We start from the raw sequence: 25,100 nt of genomic DNA on the forward strand, positions 1-25,100 counted from the left end.
CCTATCCAAGCCCTACCCCCGTAACTCCACTAATCCCCTGACATTAGGGCCAATTTAGCATGGCCAATCAACCTAACACACACATCTTTGAACTGTGAGACAAAACCTGAGCACCCAGAAGAAACCCAAGCAGACATGGGGACAACATGCAAACTCCACACAGTCAACCGAGCTGGAACTGAACCCAGGTCCCTGGTGCTCTGAAACAGGATTGTTGCTAACCACTGTGCCACTATGCCACCCCAAAATGGAGCATGAAACAAGAGATTAATCTGTTGTAAAGTGTTGGGCATACTTCAGTCTTATAAAGCATTCATACTCTTAAGTAATTCAACAGTAAGTATTTACTAACTATAATAAACAAAAAATGTTATTACAGTAAAGGTCCAAGCTAGGAGTTGGTTCCATGCTTGTTTCTACACACTGCTCTGTCCAACACTGCCCTAACCCTTAGGTGTGGGTCATGTGTTCTCTTACATCACTGTGTAGGCAGTCCCACGTTAAACCTTTATGTTCCAGGTTCCTATACAACACCTTCCTCCTCCCCCCAAGTATTTATCCAATGTATTTACAAGTTATTTCAATTTACCTCATGCTTTATACCATTACTACAACCCCATCTTCCCCTCTTAATTCACTTCAGTTCATAGTTCAGATGGTTTGGAGGTCTTATAATTTTTCCAGATTTCATTGCCACTATTGTCAGGAGAGTGATAGGTTCAGTCACTGCAAGTAAACCTTGTTGAACTGGAGGTTGTTCTGGCATCTGGATATCTTTGTTGTCCTCTTTTTGGTATTGATACACTTTTTATCAACTCCCCATATGTAGTGATAGATGGTGATTGGTTTTCCAACATTTTATGGAATGGATGTGCTCTGGGATCATTTCCATGGGGCGCAATCTTACCTGCCGTTTATGCCATGCACCCGCTGCAGTAAAGTCAGGGAATTTGGCAACCAGCCAAATCTCCGTTCACTATGGCCAGATGGAAAAATCCTCCCTCTACTCAAGAGGGAAAAAGACTGGCTATGGATGGTGTACATCAACCCAAAGATTTATCTGCTGCTTTACTTGAGTCATTCCAGAATCATGCCTAAGACCAGAAGTTGATTCCTCTGGGCCCATAAAATGATGTGTCTGTTGTTCAAAGCCAGAGGTCTCTCAGCCATGGTTCTTTGTCGGATAGGACAGTAATACTGGCAATTTAACGTTTGTGCAATGGCCATTAACCAAGATGTCTGCATTCCTGAATGAAAATCCAGGATCTTTGACCTCAGTCAAGAAGTATGGTTATGTACCCTCTTGTTGTGCTGTCTCAACTTCATGAATCCTCTCAGAATGTTTTGCACATTTTAGTATTTTGGTTTTGCACAGCTTCCCTATTCAGATGCATTAAAAGGCTGAAATTGCTGGAAGTTGGTCACATCTGTGAGGTCACTTTGGGCAGGATTTTACATCCTCGCTCAGTCCGAGACTGGAGAATCCCACCTGAGGTCACCAGACATTTCCATTGTCTGCTCCTCCCCCACTCCACTTCCATGGCAGGCGAGGCGGTAGAATTCCAGCGTTTGTTCCACAGCACTGGCATAATTATTTTACTGGTCGGGAGTTACTGTCCTGGCGTGTCCCTGTTTCTGTGCTGTTTAACCACCTGGACAATGGGGTTTACTTTGTACCAAAATTTGCTTTCTCCCCTCAATATGGATCTGTGCTACAAATGGGTTTCATGTTGCCTGACAATCTGGATGGCTTTTGCAAGAGTTAGATGTTTCTTCCCTTGAAGCATATCTGAGTCAGTATCATCCACCATTCCTACAACTATCCTATTCCTGATTAATTCAGTTACCATGATCACAACCTTTGGCCGTTCTCTACTGATCATAAATGGAGGAGTCGACAAATTCTCACGGCTGCTGGGGAAATTAATTAGGTTTAGCTCTTTCAAGGATTTTGTTATGTCTCACATTAAGATCGGTATAGAATGATTTTAAAACGTCACTAAATTATGCAGATGAGCCATTGATTCCTTGACTAACTATTACATTGGGCCTACCAAATAAAGCAGCATGTTAACTGGTTCAGCTTCTGTCTTTTTTTCCAAACCTGAAGCAACCATGCATCTAAGGAATCTCTTTCTCCAGAGCCCCCAATTTTGTGATTAGGTTGGGCCTTGGATTATCATTTCCATAAACCAGACTATGGTTGGTGGGTGGCACAGTGGTTAGCGCTGCAATCTCACAGCACGAGGGACCTGGGTTCAATTCCCAGCTTGTGTCACTGTTTGTGCACAGTCTGCATGTGTTTCCTCCAGGTGGTCTAGTTTTCTCCCACAGTCCAAAAGACATGCTAGTTGGGTGCATTGGCTATGCTAAATTCTCCTCAGTATACCCAAACTGGCACCAGCGTGTGGTGACTAGGAGATTTTCACAGTAACTTCATTGCAGTATTAATGTAAGCCTATTTGTGATACTAATAAATAAACTTTAAACTCAAACATTTAATCCTTTGTTATGTTGATCTTGAGATTAATAACTTCTAAATGTAAGTGCAGCAAAGTGAGGACAAACACGCCTGCCATTTCGCAAGACAAGGAGCTGTCCCTTTAAGACAACTCAATAGAGTAAGAGTCACCTGGTTTGGGGCTCAGTTGAAAGTGGGTAATTGGGGAACCAAGCAAGTATGTGGCTGCTGTACATTTTTTCTTATTAATAAATATATTTCATGTTTCTAATAAAGTCTGTGAATATGCATAATTATGGGGAGGCAATATCCTAGTGGTGTTATCACTGGACTATTAATCCAGAAACTCAACTAATGTTCTAGGGACCTGGGTTCAAATCCCACCATGGCAGATGGTGGAATTTGAATTAAATTAAAAATGTCTAAAATTAAGAATCTACTGATGACCATGAAACCATTGTCTATTGTCAAAAACGCCCATCTGGTTCACCAATGTCCTCTAGGGAAGGAAATCTGCCATTCTTACCGGATTTTGCCAACATGTGACTCCAGAGCCACAGCAATGTGGTTGACTCTCAACTGTTCTCCAAGCACAACAGGGATGGGGAATAAATGCTGGCCAACCAATATTCTATGTCCCATGAATGAATACAAAAAAAATTACAGACACAGGCAAATTTAACATTTCAACCAGAATAGCTATGATCCAACAATAATCATTCCTCATTCTGAGGAAGACATTGTGAAACTGTGTCCATTATAGGGGAAACTATCCTTTGTAGGGGAGAGAAGTAATCTGGTCAAAACTATAATGTTCCACCAGAAATAGGTAGAGTGAATTTCACTTTGGAGGAAATATAATTGAGTAATGACAGCAATATGCATCTTTCCAGTATTGCCATGGTGGTTAGCACTGCTGCCTCACAGCACCAGGGACCTGGGTTTGATTCCCAGCTTGGATCACTTTGTGTGTGCAGTCTGTACATTCTCCCTATATCTGTGTGGATGCTCCAGTTTCTTCCCACAGTCCAAAAGATGCGCTGGTTAGGTGGATTGGTTACTCTAAATTCTCCCTCAGTGTACCCAAACAGGCACTGGAGTGTGGCAACTAGGAGATTTTTGCAGTAACTTCATTGCAGTGTTAATGTGACACTAATAAAAAAACTCAAACATTTAATCCTTTATTTTGTTGATCTTGAGATGAATAACTTGTAAATGTAAGTGCAGCAAAGTGAGGACAAACGTACCTGCCATTTCACCAGATAAGGAGCTGTTGGAAGCTTGGGTGGGACATGATAGCCTTTCCTGCAAGCCCCTTGTCAAAATAACCCTAGTTCTATCGACATAATCAACTTTGAACTTCGCAAACTTTACTTAAGAGTTCTGTCAGTATTGCAATCGGGCAAAGTCCGGATTGCAACATGCAAACCACAGTCCAGATTAAAGCAAAACAATTCAACATTAAAGCAAAACTTTGTTTTTTTTAAAGAAAAGGAAACAAGGTGCAAAATGTGTCGTTTTTGCAATTGGTGCTTTTTGCTCCCTCTGGCGGACTCTCCCGCACTTCCTCTGGCTCTGGCCTCTCCCACTCTGACCTTGGTCCCTCCCCGGGCCTGATCCTCAACATGTTCCGCTTTGTGCGAAACCTCCAACGGTGCCAAGCCACAATCCGAGGGGGACAGAGCTGTGCATTGTTCAAGCGGACCCTGCCTCCTGTTGCAGGCTGCAAGAGGATGGTGAGCGTGCAGATTCAATCTGTCTGTGTGTGTGAGAGAGAGAGAGAGACACACACACACACAAATGCAAACCGGCTTCCAGTGCACATGGGTGCAATCCGGATTTACAGGGCAATGGAAACGGAGCTGGCTGTCCGGAGCCGATTTGGAGTTAAGGGCTGGGGTATTTATGTTGCCAGTGTTGTTGTTGTCGCCCCCGAGGTAGCTCGCGCCGTTGCCAGGATTTCCCCGGGGAACGTTCCATTGGGCCAGGTGACCCGCGGGGAGGAGCAGCAGCAACTCACCTAGAGCACCCGACTGGAGGACAACTAGCCATGTCTGAATAGACATCAAACATCCTCAACCCAAACCCCGCTCTGTCGATCTTTAACCTCCTTTCACAACCATTTAAGATTTTGTTTTTTTTTACTGGCACCGCTGTTTCAAGAGAGCCACATTTGATCAGGAGACACCAGGCCTCATTTCTCTACTCCCCCCACCCTCCTCCAATTCTGTGGGAACAAGGGCTGCTCTTGTTCTGTGTTGTGTTATCCGTTTGCTTTGCTGCGGACAAATGCATTGTCATTTACACCCCGCTGCCTTGGTTCAAGTCGTGCAGGGCAACTACAAGGCAGCTAATCCAACTGACCCCCATCTTCCTTTAAGTGTAGGTTTCCTGATATTGGTACCTTCTGGGCGGGGGCGGGGGGGGTGTGGAATTTTTGGATAACTGCAAGCTTGTTTTTTTGGAAAAAGGGTCATGGTATTGTACTATTTGCCAAGTCACTATATGGGCGGGATTATACGGCTTTGCTAGCACTGAAACTGTAAAATCCCACCCAAGGCCAACAGACCTTTCCATGGCCTGCCCCCTTGCCCGCTCCGATTCTGTGGCAGGTGGTACGGTAAACTTCCAGCCTATGTGTCTGTAATTTTACAGGATAGAAAAGCCTAATGGTGGCACGTAAGGCATAGTGGTTAGTGCTTCTGCCTCACAGCGCCAGGGACTCAGGTTCAATTTCCGGCTTGTGTCACTGTCTGCACGTTCTTCTTATGTCTGCTTGGGTTTGCTCCGGTTTCCTTCCACAGTCTGAATGACATGCTGGTTAGGTGCATTGGCCGCGTTAAATTCTCCCTCAGTGTACCCAAACAGGTGCTGGAGTGTGGCGACTAGGGGATTTTTCAGTAACTTCATTGCAGTGTTAATATAAGCCTGCTTGTAACACTAATAAGTAAACTAAACTCTTATTGATGCTCTTTGAAAGAGTTGTCCACTTTGAAGTGTCTCATTCCCCCTTCTCCCCCACTATTTTTTAAACAAACATTACAACTTATTATTTTTATTAATGTCACAAGTAAGCCTGCATTAACACTGCAATGAAGTTACTATGAAAATCCCCAAGTTGCCACACGCCTGCATCTGTTTGGGTACACCTAGGGAGAATTTAGCATGGCCAGTGCACCTAATCAGCATGTCTTCCGGACTGTGGGAGGGAAATGGAGCACCTGGAGGAAACCCACGCAGACATGGGGAGAATGTGCAGATTCCAAAAAGATAGTGATCCAAACTGGGAATCAAACCTGGGTCCCTGGAGCTGTGAGGCAGCAGTGCTAACTATTGTGCCACCAAGCCATGAAGGGATATATAGACATGAAACATTAAGTTCTTTTTCAACAGATGCTGCCTGACATTCTGAGTTTATCCAGCGTTTTGTGTTTTTCCTGTTATGGATTTTGTTTCCATCATTGGTTCCAAAGCAAGCATCCACCCTCGCCGCCAGAAACCAATGTTTTTAATCGTACGGATCAGGCTATCAACATTTCTTGTATGTTTTCTAAAATGGGAGCAGAGAGCTTTTTATAACTTGAAGCAGGAAGTTTGACTGATCAAGTATGTGACCGGAAAGAAGGCAGAACAGAAAATGAATGACAGCCACAAAAGCTGGAGATTGGCCAGTGTGAATCTGTATGTGTGTGTCATACGTGTATATATACACACAGGGAGAGAGGTCAAAATTGGAGCAGATCCAAGATGTGCATTGTTACCACCAATATTTTGTTTGTTACAAGTGAGGAATTGATGACAATTTGTAATATTAGTTTAAAAATCAGTTAATCAGATTTGCATTATTGTCAGCTAAATGATCAATTAACATAGCTAATGGCTGAGATATTTTGAGCATTGCAGCTGCTTTTTTCAGCTATTGTAAAGCAAAACAATTGTAACACAGATTTCTTAGTTTGTCATTGAAGTTTACGTGAAATTAGAAATTGGTAGTGGCAGTTGATTAAGGAAACATTGCTGTCACTGTGTCCCTCTGTGTTCAGATCTTGTACATCGATGACTGTGGGTTTTTTAATCCGTTTTGAAGGATTCTCAACTGAAATGTTGATTGTCAGCTCTTTCACCTCACAGATGCAGACCAACCTGCTATGTTTCTTTAAGAAATGCTTCTTTTAGATTTATACACTTTATATCCCAACAAATAGACATGCAAAATGCACTAATAACCTTTTGCTTGGCTACTCATGGCACAATTCAATTCCAGCCTCTCGGACTGCCTGGATCCAATACAGTTCGCCTACTGCCATAATGGGCCCTGCACTCAACCTTGGAACACCTAGATAACAAAGACTCCAAGCTGGCCTCCTGTTTATTGACTACAGCTCAGCTTCAGCACGATTATTCCTATGAAACTCATCTCCAAACTCTGTGGCCTGGCCCTTGGCTACTCCCTCTGCAACTGGATCCTGAACTTCCTAATCCCACAGATCATAATCAGTAAGGTTAGGCAACAACACCTTCTCCAAGAACATCTTCAACACCTGTGCTCCACAGGGTTCTCAGCCTCCTACTACAATCCTTATGCACCTATGACTGTGGCCAAATTCCCCTCCAACTTGATTTTCAAGTTTGCTGACGACACCACTGTAGCGGGTTGGATCTCAAACAATGATGAAACAGAGTACAGGAATGAGTAGAGAATCTGGTGAACTGGTGCAGCGACAATAATCTCTCCCTCAATGCCAACAAAACGAAGGAGATTGTCATCGATTCAGGAAGCTTAGTGGAGAACATGCCCCTGTCTAGATCAACGGGAATGAAGTAGAAAAGGTTGAGAGCTTCATGTTTTTAGATGTCCAGATCACTAACAACCTGTCCTGGTCCCCCTGTGCCGACACTATAGTTAAGAAAGCCCACCAATGCCTCTACTTTCTCAAAAGAGTAAGAAATTTGACGTGTCAGCTACGTTTGTCACCAACTTTTACTGATGTGGAGTTGCCGGTGTCAGACTGGGATAGGCACAATAAGTAGTCTCACAACACCAGGTTTAAGTTCCACAGGTTTATTTGGTAGCACAAGCTTTCGGAGCGCTGCCCCTTCACTCACTTGATGAAGGAACAGCATTCCAAAAGTTCATTCTACCAAATAAACCTGTTGGGCTTTAACCTGGTGTTGTGAGACTACTTACGGAACTTTTTCTGATGAACCATTGAAAGCATTCAATCTGGTTGTATCACAGTTTGGTGTGGCTCCTGCTCTGCCCAATACCACAAGGAACAACAAAAGGTCGTGAATGTAGCTCAATCCATCATGCAAACCAGCCTCCCATCCATTGACTCTACTCTTTCCGCTGTCTCGGTAAAGCAGCCAGCATAATTAAAGACCCCACACAGCCCGGACATTCTCTCTCCCACCTTCTACCTTTGTGAAAAAGATACAAAAGTCTTAGGTCAGTACCAGTCGACTCAAGAACAGCTTCTTCTCTGCTGCCGTCAGGCTTTTGAATGGACCAATCTTGCATTAAGTTGATCTTTCTCTACACTCTAGCTATGACTGTAGCACTACATTCTGCACCCTCTCATTTTCTTCTCTATGAAGTGTATGCTTTTATAGCACGCAAGAAACAATACTTTTCACTGTATACCAATACATGTGAAATAATATATCAGTTGTGAAAGTGAAAAGATGTCAATTTTGTATTTTTAGTATTTGCCAACAATATGTTATTTAAGGTAATGGTTGGTATTTCAAAAACCAACCACGTTTAAGAAAAACTTTTGTTCAGTAAGTCCCCAGCGTGTAGAATTTCCTGGACATTAGAATACCTTAATAGTAATTAATTAATGATAATGTGCTGGTTGTTGATCTTAACCACAATGAGGAGTGCAGATCAGGGAGTTGAATAATGAATTGGAACAACGGGCAGTTGAATCAGAAGAGTTTGTAGTTGATCTAAAAACAGCAAGCTTTTGTAAACCAGTAAGGTTTTGTTTTTTTTCTGCACTGTGGTGTGGATTGAGGGAAATAGAGAACCTTTCTTTTTACCTGCTGAAAATGTGGAATCATTAGGCATTATTCCTCAATATTTTGAGTCATGGACTGAAAACTGTTCAGAGAACTTCTTTAGAAGCAAACATAAACACCAGGGTTCCCTGTCCCACTCGTATCCAATGTCACAGCTGACAGGTGTATGGCAGAGGGGGGGAAAGCAGTTGCCGTGGTGCATATATAGTCTTCCTGCCAGAATGGCGTCAGGCTCCATGACTTCTGCTTTTTTTAAAATGTCATGTGGACCAAGTTGGGGTTTTATATATCACACCAAGATCAATTTATATATTTGTGCAATTAAATGCCACACTATTGTCTGAACTGTGATCTGCATTCAGTTGTGCTAGAATTAATATTTGACTATGGGTCTGCCATTGATTCAAGATTGTAACACCCATATTTGAGAGTTACTTATTTACCATTTAATCATGGAGGAGGTCAGAAATTGGACCTTTCGAGTTGTTTGACATTGCTGTTATTTGATCTTTTCAGTCTATTTTAGCAAAACAATATTCAGCATTGTACATTTCTACATCCATTTTGTTTTAAGGTCACTTTTTTATTCAGTCATGGGATGTGATCTCGCTGTCTACACCAGCATTTATTGTCCATCCCTCATTACCCTTGAGAGGTTGGTGGTGAGCTACCGGCTTGAACCATTCCATGTATTATAGGTGCACCTGTGGTGTTAGGGAGGTGGTTCCAGGATTTTGACCCAGCGACAGTGCAGGAACAGTGATATTATTCTAAGTATGATGGTGAATTCTTTGAAGGGTAAATTCCAGATGGTGGTGTTCCCATCTTTCTGCTGCCCTTGTCCTAGGTGGTGGCAGTCATGAGTGTGCAGGGTGTTGTCAAAGGAGCCTTGATGAGGTCCTGCAGTGCATCTTGTAGATGGTACACACTGTTGCACTGTGCATTGGTGGTGAAGAGAGTGAATGTAGAAGGGGTGCCGTGAAACGGGCTGCTTTGTCCCTGATGGTGTCAAGTTTCTTTGAGTGTTGCTAGAGCTGCACTTATTAGTTAAGTGGAGAGTATTCTATCATACTCCTGACGTATGCCTTGTAGATTGTGGACAGGTTTTGGGGATTCAGGAGGTGTTACTCACTACAGGATTTGTATTATCTGACCTGATCTTTTGTCATGGTATTTATATGGCTAGTCCAGTTCAGTTTCTGGCCAGTAGTAATCCCACAATATTGATAGGAGGGGATTCGGTGATGGCAATGCCATGGAATGTCAAGCTGCGATGGTTAGATCCTCTCTTGTTGGCAATGGTCATTGCCTAGCAAATCTTATTTGGCACTTGTCAGTCCAAGCCTTGACATTGTCCTGATTTTGTTACATTTCGATTTGGACTGCTTTAATACATTAAGAACATAAGAACATAAGAACATAAGAAATAGGAGCAGGAGTAGGCCATCTGGCCCTTCGAGCCTGCCCCGCCATTCAATAAGATCATGGCTGATCTGTCGCTGCTCAGTTCCACTTTCCCGCCCTCTCCCCATAACCCTTAATCCCCTCTCTTATCAAAAACCCATCAACCCGCTTCTTAAAAATATTTAGCGAGGCAGCCTCCACCACTTCAACGGGCAGAGAATTCCAGAGATTCACCACCCTTTGAGTGAAGAAGTTCCTCCTCAACTCCGTTCTGAACCGCCCCCCCTTTATCTTGAGGCTGTGCCCCCTAGTCCTACTGTCTTTTTTGAGCGGGAAGAGTCTTTCCACCTCTATCCTATCCATCCCATTCATCATCTTATACGTCTCAATGAGATCTCCCCTCATTCTTCTAAACTCTAACGAGTACAAGCCTAGTTTATTCAGCCTCTCCTCATAGCTCAACCCCCTCAACTCCGGTATCAGCCTAGTAAACCTCCTCTGCACTCCCTCCAAGGCCAAAATATCCTTGCGCAGGTGCGGCGCCCAAAACTGCACACAGTACTCCAGCTGCGGCCTCACCAATGCCCTATACAGCTATTAATATGCAACTGTGTTTGATAAAGAACGGCAGATGCAAACTTTGCCCATAAAGCTTACAATGAAGCAGTTTGGATAAGTTGCTTCTGGTAAATCAGTGAATATTTTTAATTTCTGAAGCATTTAATTATGCCCTTTTTTTTCAGTGGAACATTTAAGTACTTTGAGTCACTGAAAAGTTTCAACTGATGTGCAAAAATGATTATTTTCACATGGCATCAAAGTGCATGGCCTAATTAAAGCCATACCAAAATTAATCCTGGTGACAACATCATGCCTATTCAGAGGGCACAGTATTAGTAATATTTAAACTTTTTGGGGAGGGAATGATAGAACAATCTTTTTCAGTGGTGCAATATTAGCCTCATTTTGCTGAGATTCTCAGACACACAGTGGCACAGTTGTTAGCACTGCTGTCTCACAACATCAGGGACTCAGGTTCAATTCCCAGCTTGGGTTACTGTCTGTGTGGAGTCTGCATGTTCTCCCTGTGTCTGAGTGCTCCTGTTTCCTCCTATAGTCTGACTTGCTAGTTAAGTGAATTGGCAATGCTAAATTCTCTCTCATTGTACCTGAACAGATGCTGAGGTATGGCGACTAGAGGATTTTCACATTAAAGAACTTCTTCATTGCAACTCCATTGTAATTTCATTGCAGTGTTAATGTAAACCTACGAGTGACACTTAATAAATATACTTTATGCACCTGAAATCGCCTCCCTGAAACCCACCACCTGTAACTCTCTGTCCTTCGCTAAGATATGGAGATGGCGGCGATGGACTCGGGTAAACACAATAGGAAGTGTCACAACACCAGGTTAAAGTCCAACAGGTTTATTTGGTAGCAAAATCCACCTAAGATACTCCTTAAAATCTACCTAGTTTGACCAAGCTTTTGGTCACACAATGTCTGCTTCTGTGGCTCAGGATTACGCAAGGCTCTAGTAAAATACCTTGGAATGTCTTACCCTGTTAAAGTTAAATAAATTAAAGTTTTTTGCTTTTGTTTATGCTGTGATGGAAACTACATTGTTCGCAATTGACAGAAGGATTAAAAAGATTACTTAATTTTTCACCAGGATTTCTAAAGCTTAGATATGCTTCCTCTCTAGTGGAGTTTTGAATTTAACATGGAAATTAAATAAGAAATATTTGTACGTTACCCTGTACTAAGAGGCTGAAACGGTTCTGTTTGTTTTTCCCAGGAAAGCTCTGATGGCTACAGAATCGAATATGATACCTTCGGTGAGCTGAAAGTGCCAAATGACAAATACTATGGAGCCCAAACAGTTAGATCAATGATCAATTTTAAAATTGGAGGGCTATCTGAAAGGATGCCAGTAAGTTACTTAGCAAAGTTTTAATTTTAAACAGAAAGTTGACAACTGATTCTCTTAACTTTTCCCCACAATCCTTGTCCCCTTACCCATTGCATTGATTATTTAATTATTTTTTCTAATCCACTTGGTGAAAAGAACAAGAAAATGCGTGCTTTGTTGCAAGCATGCATGCTTTGTTGATAGTCAGTAGTTGGTCAGAATTGTAACTGATTTATGGAGAGTAGCAGAATAGTAGCAGGAATCACCATCCCGTTGCAGCTTCAGGCAAAAATCTTGGCGAGATTTTTCTAATTGCAGGATGTAATTAATTGCCTTTTATTTTAAAAGACTTGATTGTAGCATTGTCACTGCGCAAATAATAATCACGTGGCACTCAAACGGGAAATAAATCTCGAGTTTATGTTCCTATATTTTGGCAAAATAATGCTCATTAATTGATTATGTTAATATTTCTGTTATCTGGCACTCTACTGAACAGAATTTTCTGTTAATCAGAATTCTGGGTTTGGGTCTGTTTTTTGATTGGCAATGGCAAACTCACCAGTAATAGTTATCAGCATCTTGTTCATTATCAGCCTCCCTGGGAAGTACCATCACCTGCTCACTCACTCAGTTCTCATGTTCCCGTGTGAGACCTTGATTTCCAGGTGATCAACCTAGAGTTTTGTCATTGGATGAAAGCGCGGAACTCACATCTCGGTTAACTGGCATATTTGATTAATTATGCTTCCCATTCCTGGGGCATGCTGGATAACAGAGGTTTTCCTTTAAATTCGGTGCTGGTTGAAAATAATTGTCAGTATTTCTTTTAAAAGTAAGGCAAATAATTGTACAATTATTGTACAGAGATCTTGTATGACGGTGCCAGTTGTGGCTTACCTCTGAGTCAGACACACAATGCAAGTCCCACTCAAGATTTGAGCATAAAAACCAAATTTAGCACTTCATTGCATTTTTGAGAGAGCACTGCACTTTTGGATGAGAAGTTAATCACAATCCTGATTGCCCTATTAAAATATTCTGTGGCGTTCTTTCACAGGAGAGGGTGGGAGTTATTTCCAGTGCCCTCAATCAACATCACTAAAGCAAATAATTTGGTCACATTGTTGTTTGTGTGCACTTGCTATATGCAAATTGGTTGCCACACTTTCTATATCACAACTGTTACCACACCACAAAAGATCGTTGTAAAGCATTCTAGGGTGTTCTGTGGTGATGAAAGGCATTATAAAAATGTAGAATCAATGAGCATTATTCCCGCTAATAAATGAATCACAGAATAATATCTGTTTTACAGTTTAAAATGGAGTTAGTGCATGATGATCTAAATTAAATATGCAGGAACACGTACTATAAAATCTGCATAAGTTTACTTTTTGTTTGAGAATTCAATGGTGTAAGGATCACAGGGACTGGAACCCTTGCTCTGCTTTATCTTAGGTTAAATCTGGATGGATAGGCCCAATGGCCTTCTTTATCTGTGATTATCTTGAAAAATGAGAGTATGTGGTGGATTACTTTTTCCTGCTGACGAACGTGGTCCTTGAATTTATAACTCTTGCCACGATTGTTTTTGTTGTAGTAACCATCCTTCATCCTTTCTTTCTGTGATTTATTTGTTAGTGGGAATAATGCTCAATGATTCTACATTTTTATAATGCTTTTCATGACCACAGAACACCCTAGAGTGCTTTACAACCATCTTTTATGGTGTAGTAACAGTTGTGATATAGAAGGTGTTGCAACCAATTTGCATATAGCCAAGTGCACACAAACAACAATGTGACCAAATTATTTGCTTTAGTGATGTTGGTTGAGGGCATTGGAAATAACTCCCACCCTCTCCTGTGAAAGAGCGCCACTGAATATTTTATAGGGCAAACAGGACTGTGGTTAACTTCTCATCCAAAAGTGCAGCACTCTCTCAATGCAATGAAGTGCTAATTTTGGTTGTTAATTTTGAGTGGGACTTGCACTCTGACTCAGAGGTAAGTCACAACTGGCACCGTCGTACAAGATCTCTTAGAAATTCTACAATTATTTGCCTTACTTTTAAAAGAAACACTGACAGTTATTTTCAACTGGCACCATATTTACAGGAAAACCTCTGTAATCTGGTATGCCCCAGGGATGGGAAGTACCAGTTAATCAAATATGCCAGTTACCCAAGATGTGAATTCTGTGTTTTCCTGCAGCTTAGACCTGAGCTGCTTTGAAGGGAGGGTTGAGAATACCCTCCAGAGTCCTAAGGACAAAAGGACCTCCATTCCATTAGCATGTCCTAAAGTTGTTCAGAGCCAATAAATTACCTTTTATGGGCAAATGAGGAAGCCAGTTGTGCAGAGCAAGGTACCATTAATGACCGAAAAGCAGTTTTGTTTTAGGGATGAATGTTGGCCAGACCACAGGGAGCAATTTCCTCTTTGAAGAGTTTAAAGACACATTTAAACTTGGCTTAAGTTGTTTCATCTGAAAAAAAACCCTTCAGGGTTTTTGGGCTTTTCTTTTTACATAACGGTGTTTGCCTTCTGAAGCCTGAAAAAGCTGACTGCAATCAATGAATTGTTGGAAGTTTTAATGTCCGTTAGTCCCCAGCAAGCATGATTTTGTTTGTAAGTCAGTGAGTACACTGGGAGCTCAGTCTTTTCCCATTTCAGGGATGCAAGTGGGAAGTCTAATTGAAGTTTCTCCCCACCCCCGACTCCACTGCAGCCTGCAAGTGGTTCTCTCATGGTTTTGCTCATTCCAGTATAACGGCCAGAAGTGAAATAGATAACAGATCATCTGCCACTAATGTAAAACTAAACCACGCGGAAATTACATTTTTTTTACTAATTAAATCAACATGCACTTTCCAAGCAGAATATTTTAATAAAACCTTTCCGTTGGGGAATAAAGGAGAAATAGAAAAGAGAGGGATTCTACAGAATTCTGTGGTTCTACATTGCTTCATCTCTGTTTTTGCTAACAGATCCAAATGATAAAAGCCTTTGGCATTCTGAAGCGAGCTGCAGCAGAAGTAAACGTGGAATATGGTTTGGATTCAAAGATTGCGGAGAGCATTGTAAAGGCAGCCAATGAGGTATGAACTGCCTTAAAATGGCTTGTAGCTTGTATTATGAGCTTTCTGAAGGGAAGGAAGACAAAAGTCAGCATGAGATAATGTAGGTGTTAAATTTGACTAAGGAGGGCTGAATCGGATCTTGCCTAAGGGACAAAGAACAGTAACAGGCCCTTTGGTCCTCCAAGCCTGCGCCGCTCATGCGCCCAACTAGACCATTCATTCGTATCTTTGTATTCCCAGAGGGAATGTCTGTCATTTGGACCTCGACTCCAAATGACAGACAGCTATTGTTCAAGACCTGTTCTACCTCAAGATTGGGGATGTCTTTTGGGAAGAAGCATTGTCTGAGACAAGGTGCATGATTAGCTAAAAAAAAAGGGCTAATTCTTATTGCATTATTGACAAGTTATAGATTAAATGACTATTCTTCCAACAATTGGCTAAGGTGGACTTTCAACATTTTAAGGTATCAGGTGGGGTCCCAAAAAGCCATTTTAGGAAGCAGAGAAAGAGAGATGTGGAAAGAATGATGTTTTTGGAGAGATGCTGAGAGCTATTTTTGATGTTATTCGGAGTTGTCACTTTACAACTTGGTCTGAGAAGGGTGGTGAGAAGTCTGCTCAATTGTTAAGCTTTTTCATCTTCTTAATTACTGCTAATTGCTGTTAATTGATACTTTGCTTAATATCTTTCTGACTTGTCACCTTTTTAATGGTTAATGAAGTTTCTGAATTCATCATTTAAAGTGTTCTTTCTTGCTCTGTGATTAAGTCTCTAGAACCTTGTGTGATTTATGAGGAGGTGGTGGTATTTCAGACAAGTGAACAATTAGGGAAGGGGGTGTTATTAGTTAGCTTGTTTGCAATACCCCTCCCCTCATAAATCACACTGAATCACAGCTAATACTGTCTACTTAACTAATCCAACTGGTTTCCAATAATACTGGTTTAATTTCTATTAAGGCAGCTTTTATCAATTTTAGCAGAAAAGCTTAAGGGCATATTAATTCAAACTATAAAATGATAGTCTCATTAAAACTAGTTATTTTCAAACTACACAACACACCCCCTCTTCCCCCACCCATCCTTGTTATGAAAGAAATAGGGCAGAGTACTTACTGTTCTCAGTATATCTCCTACTTTTTGCTTGGGGAATCTACGTAGTTCAACCAGTTAATTACCATGTTACAACGCTCATTTTTAGCAGCACATGAAGACTTCATTTTGTGTCTCTTCTGCTCTACAGTCACCACCATGACATCCAATATGGAGAGGGACTCCCTGTTTCCCAGAACTGTTTGATAATCAGAGTTATTTATTGTATTCTGCTGACTCACTAACTTTGACTTTTAAAATATCATGTTAAAGAGATAGAGAACAGGATTGCAACATTAGTGACACAGGTTGAAACTTGCATCAATGTGCTGTCTTGCTGACACTAGAGCACCTAATTCCAGTCTTATTCTTGGATATGCCAGGATGCTTGAAATCTGAGTTTATTTATTAATTAGTTGCAAGTAAGGCTTACATTAACACTGCGATGAAGTTAGTAGTCGCCACAGTCCGGCACCTGTTTGGGTTAATGCACCTAACCAGCACATCTTTCAGACTGTGGGAGGAAATCGGAGCACCCGGAGGAAACCCACGCAGACACAGGGAGAATGTGCAAACTCCGCACAGATAGTTACCCGAGGCTGGAATTGAACCCTGGTCCGTGCCGCTGTGAGGCCGCAGTTGCATCTGTAGTCCTGTTGTATCAATGTTTTAAGAAGTTGTGTTTCTCAAAAAAATAGCCAATTTTGTCATTTGTGACCTGGAATTTTGAATTTATATTTCACTGGAAAATAGCCCTGAAGCATTCAGTGTACATTGGTACTGTTGGTACTGTCCTCTAAGGTACGAATCCAGATATTATAGTGTATCATGCCAGGCCTATCTGCCTTGCTGGGGCATGAACATTAGCTAACAGCCTGCCTCTGTGTTATAACTTTAATGCAATTCTACGTAGTCAGCCCCTCTTTTTCCAACTGTCCACCCAAAAATATTTTTAATATCATGGAAATCTCTTGGAAGAAGATAATTAGTTCATGGCAGCGCTATTACAGCATAAAATTGTAGTTTAAAAATTGATGATAAATGTGATTATAAACACATTTTTCTCTTGAAAATCTGGCCTTTTAAATCTTTTTGCACTCTCATTTGGAAAATTCCCAGCAGTGTTGTTGTAATATTGTAGCCCAGCCAGTGGACGGTGCTTTATAAATGTACAACAGTGCTCTACAGTGCCGACAAGTGGTGACTTGTGTAACTTAAGCTTATTAAAGAAGTTTGATTAGTACCACAAAAGTATCGCAAATCTTAACCATTCCACTTACAAATCCCAATAATCTTTGACTTGGGCAACATCCTGTACGATGTGTATGAACAAATCATTCTGTTTCTGATCTTCTTCACCAGTTAAAGTGAATAGAAGTGGGTTCTTTCTTGTCCTCTTGGCACCGAAAATGAGGTTGGCTGCTGTGTTTACTGTGCAGGTGATTGCTGGGAAGTTGGATGATCACTTTCCTCTAGTGGTGTGGCAGACTGGCTCTGGAACCCAAACGAACATGAATGTGAACGAAGTGATCAGCAACAGGGCAATTGAGATTCTCGGAGGTAAACTGGGCAGCAAGGATCCTGTACATCCCAATGATCATGTAAACAAGAGCCAGGTACTCATCTAGGCCTCAGTTCCATCCTTTTGTAGTTTAAAACCTTCTCTTTTATGGCCCAGGAAAACAGCGACAGAGGATTTGCAATATCAATTTTGTTCTGTCTATAATGTGGAGAGACCGGTGTTGGACTGGAGTGGGCACAGTAAGAAGTCTTGCAACATCTGATGAAGAAACAGTGCTCTGAAAGCTCATGATTCCAAATAAGTCTGCTGGACTTTAATCTGGTGTTGTGAGACTTCTTACTTGTTCTGTCTTGACACTTTGTTATCTCGCATGGAAAAGGAAATGTTCACTCGGTGATGTACCTGTCTATGTATTAGAAGGTTTCATTTAATTTCATTGTAGTTATTTACACAGTTGACATTGTGTGCACGCGCAGTCCATAGTTTTAAGCTGTTTGAAAATACAGCTTTTGAAAGTGATTATGCACTAATACAGCATGAAATAAATCTAAAGTTCAGCATTGAGTCAGTTTTAATCCATACATTTCCTTCTTTTCCCTCATTGCCAGAGTTCCAATGACACTTTCCCAACTGCCATGCATATTGCTGCTGCCAAGGAGGTCCATGAGGTGCTGCTGCCTGGACTTCAGAAGTTACATGGTGCACTTGAGGACAAGGCCAAAGAGTTTGCTGACATCATTAAAATTGGCCGTACTCATACACAAGATGCTGTGCCTCTTTCATTGGGGCAGGTAGGTTGAAAGAAAATGTGTCAGTTGTGGCATGAAACCTTGCCATTACAATAAAAGACAAATAGAAAAAGTATGTGAAGATTTGAAATCTGCCGTTTAAGAGAAAAAGATAAATTGCTTGAAGTGAAGAGGAAGTCATATTTCTGGTGGGACCATTCGTCACAAGCAGTCAGCCCACATGAATGGTTTAATGTTGTTGATGCTTCTTGGACAGCGTAACTGATGCTTAGTACTCACCATGTGGGATATAGCCTAGACTTGCCCACCAGTGTACTGTGCCACCAAACTGACCATAGCACTAAAGTCACTTGAATTTTACAGCAGCTCGAAAGAATTGTTGTCCAGTAGAAATGGCTGACTAGCTACAGGCACAGCTATGGTGAAAACACGGAATCATGTGCATTAATTTTAGCAGAAAACACCTTGCATTGATCAGTTTACTTGTGTATATCTGCTACCACTTAGTGACTTGGAAAGAAAATTAAGATAGGCGTAAAACAGGCTACTGATTTTCTATCATCAGTTTTGTGGTCCCACCTGAAGACCAATTTCACCCCATTCCCTTTTCCCAAAGGTTTGAATTCTGGCATGAATTTATCAGGCAACCACAGCTTGTATTTATGTAGCACCTTTGCGATAACAGAATGTTCCATGGTGCTTCACAGGGGCATTATCAAACAAAATTAGACACAGAGCCACATAAGGAGATATTAAGACAAATGACCAAGAGCTTATGAACTTTAATTTAGGTTTTAAGGAACATCTCAAAGAGGCAAAGACACTTAGGGAGGGAATTATGCTCTTGGCAGACAAAGGCACATCCACCTGTAGTGGAGCAGTTAAATTTGTGTGCACTCAAGTGTTCTGCATGGGCAGATATCTTGGAGAGTTATATTGCAGGAGGAAGTACAAGTATAGGGCGAGCTGAAGTCATGGATGGATCTGAAAACAGGGATGATAATTTTTAAATTGAGGCATTAGTTAACCGGAGCCAGTGTAGGACAGTGAGCATTGAGTATGGTTGATGATAGTTAAGTCTGAGGGTGTGTCTACACCTTAGGGACTACAATGGTTCAAGAAGATAGCTTATCATCACCTTCTCAAGGGCAACTAGGATGAATTTCAAACAAGAACATAGGCAGCAGAGTTTTGAATGACCTTATGTTTATGGAAAGTGGAAGATGGGAGACTGGCCAGAAGTGCATTAAAGTAGTCAATTCTAGAGAAATAAAGGCATAAGTGAGTGTTTCAGCAGCAGAGACAGAGTTTGATAATATTAGAATTGGAATTTATCAGCTTTCATTATGGCATGTATGTGGCTCATTTCAGGGTTAAATACAATTGGTTTTCTAGAAACTGGTTTAGCCTTAGACCATTGCCAAAGGGACGGGATGGAATTGGTGGCTGGGGAACAAATAATGAGATCATTTTGAGATGCAGAGAGTGGTGGGGTGGTGATCTGGAGAAGTGATGGTGAAGTAGCACTGAGTGTTCCCAACGTTCATGTGAAGATTTGTGCTGTTTTTTAGATGATATAGCCGAGGGACATCATGAGAAAGGAAAGATTGACCCTTGGAGGCTATCAGAGATCACGGTGTGGGAGCGGGAAGAGAAATTATTGCAGGTGGTACTCTAACTAAGGTCAGAGAGCTAAAGATAGAAGCAGATGATTGCAGTCCCATCAAGCACCCATGGTGGAGAGTCAATGGAGGAGGATAATTTGATTTATAATTGTCACATGTATTGGGATACAATGAAAAGTATTGTTTCTTGTGCACTATACTGACAAAAACATACTGTACATAGAGAAGGAATGGAGCGGGTGCAGAACGTAGTGTTATAGTCATAGCTAGGCTGTAAAGAAAGATCAACTTCATATAGGGTGGGTTGATTCAAAAATTTGAAGGCAGCAGGGAAAAAACCATTTTGAGTCTGTTGGGTTGTGATATCTGACTTTTGTATCTTTTTCCCAATGGAAGAAGGTGAAAGAGACTATGTTAGGGGTGTATGGGGTCCTTGATTATGCTAACTGCTTTTCTGAGGCAGCAGGAAGTGAAGACGGAGTCAGTGGATGGGAGGTTGGTTTGCGTGATGGACTGGGCTAAGCTCTTTGCAGTCTTGGTCAGAGCAGGAACCATACCAAGCTGTGATACATCAGGAAAGGATGCTTTCTATGATGCAAGACATCTTGTATCACCCCAACTGTGTAACTAGAGCCATAGACTGAAGACAAGTGTTTATCCCATTTTTCCTTGGGGCCCCTCAAGTTTACATTCTATCAAATAACAAATAACACGTTTCCTCTAGATGTAATAGTCACAAAGGCACATTCTCTTGATAACATATTTTAACCCAAGTCCCACAGATACTCAAACCACTAAGAACAAATGTTAAAAACGCTTCCCAACTTGGAAATATCATCTGCAAAATGCACAGCCCCCTTAGCACAGCCCAAGTGTCACCCCCCCCACTTGCCTCGCCCCAGGAAGCCCAAGTGGCTTCCAGTTCTACTGTGAGGCCATCAGGACTGGTCCACATTGCTGGGGCCCTGCAGTGCTTCTCGCTGGAGAGAACCTATCCCGGCAAGGCCACAAAGGCAAGTGAGCCGGGATGATTGAGTCCCAGGCTCATCAGTTACATGTAAATTAGCACTTCAGTACATTTAAATAATTCATTAAGTCTTGCTCTGGAAGTGGACGCGAGGCTGACTTCCCCGGCTATCCAATGCTGGCAGGATTGCAAGAGGAGATAGATTGAGCGTGACTCTGATTTCACGACTCTCGTGTGATCTTACTGGCTCTCCCCATCCGTTGGCCAGCAGAGTGGAATGGTAAGTTCCCTCCCAAGGTGTTATTCTAAGGACAATGACTTTTTGCCGTTCCTTTAAACAGAGCTGTTGAATACAGACTCTTAAACAACTGGGGATTGGAAAACAGTTAAATGTTGATGTCAAAAAAAAACACAACAACAGCCTTCCTATAAAGAATCCCAACTGCTTTGAAGCAAAACCGTTTAAAATGTGGTTCAGGAATAAAATCTATAGACGTGACAGGCCAACAACAAACCCTAACAACGAGTAGAATTAGCAAAACCTTTGTGTTGTTGGTATTTCTGTGATGGTGAAATCTTTGTGTTTTCACCCCTGCTCCCCATTATTTTTAACAGATCAATAAGTAATAAACAAATAAGTGCACAAGGATGAAAACGCACTCCACTTTCCACCTTGCCAACAAACACACAAAAAGGTTAAAGTACACATTAACGTTGTGCAAATATGAGTATTGACATCACATGCCCAACAATAGTGTTCGTTGCTCATTTTTTATTTACCGATCAAAAATGCAATTATCCATACCATTACTCCCAATTCGAAAGTGTACTTAGTGAGTAAACTATTGGAGAATGTTATTGAAGTAGAAACTGGCTGTCGGGACCTAGTTTCCATTCTGAAACAGCAAACTGATGTGATGCATTTTCATCTGTAATCTGGCTGCTGCTTAGGAACTGAGCGAGCTAGGAAGAAGTTATTTATGAATATTTGTGTTCATGAAGCAAGGGAAATTGTTACTGGGGAACGTTTACCATTTTAAATGTGGGATTTCATTATCAAACACCAGATAAAGTTCAGCAATGTCAGCTCTAAAGCTCTTCCTACTCCACTCCAGCATCATACATCAGCCTAAATTCACCGGAGTCCTACTATGGCATTTTGAAGGAAATTTGCCACGTCTGCCACAACTCTCTCCAACTTTTACAGATGCACCATAGAAAGCATCCTTCTTGGCTGTACCACAGCTTGGTATGGCTCCTCCTCTGTCCAATGCCGCAAGAAACTACCAAGGGTCGTGAATGAAACCCAGTCTATTACTCCAACCAATCTGTCGACACTGTATATACTTGCTGTGTCGGAATAGCAGCCGGCACAATTAAGGACCCCATGCACCCTGGGCATACTCTCTTCCACCTCCTTCCATCTGGAAAAAGATACAAAAGTCTGAGGTCACGTACCAACCGACTCAAAAACAGCTTCATCCCTGCTGCCATCAGACTTTTGAATAGACCTACCTCGCGTTAAGTTGATCTTTCTTTACTATGACTGGAACACTACATACTGCACTCTCTCATATCCTTCCCTATGTACAGTATGCTTTGTCTTAGTGTGCAAGAAACAATGCTTCTCACTGCAGATTAATGCATGTGACAACACATCAAATCCATTTCATTTTATCTCCAACTTCCCACACACGCAGTACTTGCAGTTCCTCAGAGCAAGATTGCTAAATTTTTGGTAAATTGTGACCGATTTTGTGCTGTGCATCTTACTGGATTGAGATTACTCAAGTAAATGGAAAGTAGCATCACATCAGCTAGGTTGATTTGAAGCACAAGTCTCCAAGATAAAAGGTTAACTTGCGAACCTGGTCTCTACATTTTTAAAAATAGCCTGACTGTGGTGTCCTTCTGTGGAAATAGTCTTTCAAATTGTCCGAGTTACATTGTGTTAGGTTTTTGTTTCAAAATATTGGCAGAAATTCACTGCCTGTTGTTTTTATTCATGTTTAGGAGTTTAGTGGCTATGTACAGCAGATAAAATATAGTATTGAACGGATCAAGGCTGCATTGCCAAGAATATATGAGCTGGCAGCTGGTGGGACTGCCGTAGGAACAGGATTGAACACGAGGATTGGATTCGCGGAGAAAGTGGCTGCCAAAGTCTCAGAGCTGACAGGTCAGACAGATCATTGAATGGTATATGTGCTGTACCTTTTACTGATAATTCAGTTCTGTTTTAAAAATGTTCATCATTTTACTGTTTTTGCTTTTAAAAAAAAGCATTTGTGTGACGTGAAAAAATCCATTGGGTACCGTTGCAGAGAGCTGAAAAGAAAACACATGAATGGAGATATAAAGTAACATAAAAATATGATCAGTTTTCCAAAGCATTAACTTATTTTCCTGTCCGGATGGTGTCTGACTTGCCATGCATTTTGAATGAGGATTCCATTTTCCCATATACAGTGCTCATTGGGGACAATATCAGCAATGTGATTATTTGTGTTAGGCACACCCTGCCACAGCACTTTGTCTCATTTATTTTCAGACAATGCTGTTTAACAAAATTAGAACAGTAGACTGAATTTTGACAAGTTAAACACTAAGCTTGTTACTAGACATCTCCCTGTTAGGATATTCTAAGCATTTATTCCTTTTTTTATCTTTTCTATTTTTCTATTCCTTGTCTCCAGCTGTCTTGCATTAAAAAGAAAATCCCTGCAGCTCTGGCTCACAGCAAAACAAAACCAATCTTGCTTTGATTAGTGAGAGGTACTTCTGTGTTCAGTGGGCTCAAGCTGTCAAATGCTGGCAGGACCATCATTACCTTTTGCACGGAAAAATGTTTGGGTTTCCTACAGTTATACTGGCAGCGGGTGGTATTCAGCGCACATCAGAATGTGCGATTATAGCCCAGTTGGCAGTGGGTAGACTGCAGGCGCATGCAGAATGGCGATAGAAAATAATGTTGCCTTTGTTTTTAGGTCTGCCATTTGTAACTGCATCTAACAAATTTGAAGCTCTAGCTGCGCACGACGCCTTGGTTGAACTGAGTGGTGCCATGAATGTGGTTGCCTGCAGTTTGATGAAGGTTGCCAATGATATCCGTTTCCTGGGATCTGGACCTCGCTCTGGTTTGGGTGAACTCATCTTGCCTGAAAATGAGCCAGGAAGCAGCATCATGCCAGGTAATCCAGCAATCCAAGTACAGAAAAGTATCTTGTTGGAAGCTGCTATTTGGATGTGTGTTGCTAACTGATCTTGCGGAGTGCTTGTGTGACGCAAAATCTATAACTGTGGTTTAAACTTCATTGTAACACATTTTTAAACATCTGTGCGTTTCCCCCGCTTTCTGGATTGACTGCTTCTTTTCAAGTCTGGGAGATGGTGAGAGTAGACTGCGCTGTTCAGGGTATAGGTGTGTCCAGTGAGGTTCTTTGCTTTGGTCGGTGTGTGGATGGAGGATTTGTTTGTCTTGTAGCCTGTTATATCTGTACACCCTAGCTATGACTGTAACACTATATTCTGCAATCTCTCCTTCTCTAAGAGTGGTATGTTTTGTCTGTATAGCAAGGAAGAGACAATACTTTTCACTGTATACTGATCCATGTGGCAATAATAAATCAGACCAACTCAATGGTGTAATGAAACAAAAGAGCAGATGTCTTCCTCTAAGGCCAAATGTATACTTGTAAAACTCTCAGTTGGTTTGCAGAATATTTGTGCTTAAAAGCCCTTTAGCAGGATAATACTCAGAAAATGACATTGATATATCTCCCAGAAATGTGAAGCCATAATGGTGGACTTTAAAAGTGCACTTAATTATATTGGTATATAAATCTTTACCGTGGTTACGTATTTGCTGTTAAACTGGAGGTACTAAAACGTGTATTTTAAATCTCGAATTTTGCTGAAAGGAGCGACTTGGTTTGAAGTGCTTCATCTTGCACCCTTCAAGAAAGCCAAATTTCTAACAGTCTCAACAATTTATACCGCTGGAGAAAAATGGGTGTTGGTATGTCTGCAGCTTCAGTCTGGCAGAGACATTGCCACGGAGAAAATAACAAGGAACTATGGGCTACCCAGGCTAATACCTACACTAACAACCAAGTTAGGATAATCACCCAAACTTGAAACTTGGCTCATTTAAGCATTTTAGAAGTGACACACATTCATTCGCAGGAACCTGTTCTCAGCAAACAAAAAAATATATTCGAGCCTTGCGCCTGTTGTGTGTTACCCGGAAGCATG

At 41.4% G+C, this 25,100-nt stretch overlaps 1 protein-coding gene across 1 annotated transcript in view; it reads left to right on the plus strand.

Annotated features, from left to right (window-relative positions):
- Positions 1-4,042: 4,042 nt before the first annotated feature.
- fh (fumarate hydratase) overlaps positions 4,043-25,100 on the plus strand; it is a 32,787-nt gene continuing 11,729 nt past the window's right edge. Inside the window, exons 1-7 of the mRNA XM_080200673.1 lie at positions 4,043-4,197; positions 11,691-11,825; positions 14,797-14,907; positions 17,423-17,599; positions 18,114-18,296; positions 22,860-23,025; positions 23,834-24,037. Coding sequence (XP_080056799.1) covers positions 4,087-4,197; positions 11,691-11,825; positions 14,797-14,907; positions 17,423-17,599; positions 18,114-18,296; positions 22,860-23,025; positions 23,834-24,037 — 1,087 coding nt within the window. The 5' untranslated portion in view covers positions 4,043-4,086. The remainder of the gene's footprint in view (positions 4,198-11,690; positions 11,826-14,796; positions 14,908-17,422; positions 17,600-18,113; positions 18,297-22,859; positions 23,026-23,833; positions 24,038-25,100) is intronic.

The sequence above is a fragment of the Carcharhinus amblyrhynchos genome, chromosome 12, assembly GCF_965287045.1.
Source record: "Carcharhinus amblyrhynchos chromosome 12, sCarAmb.v2.hapA, whole genome shotgun sequence".
NCBI classification, from domain to species: domain Eukaryota; kingdom Metazoa; phylum Chordata; class Chondrichthyes; order Carcharhiniformes; family Carcharhinidae; genus Carcharhinus; species Carcharhinus amblyrhynchos.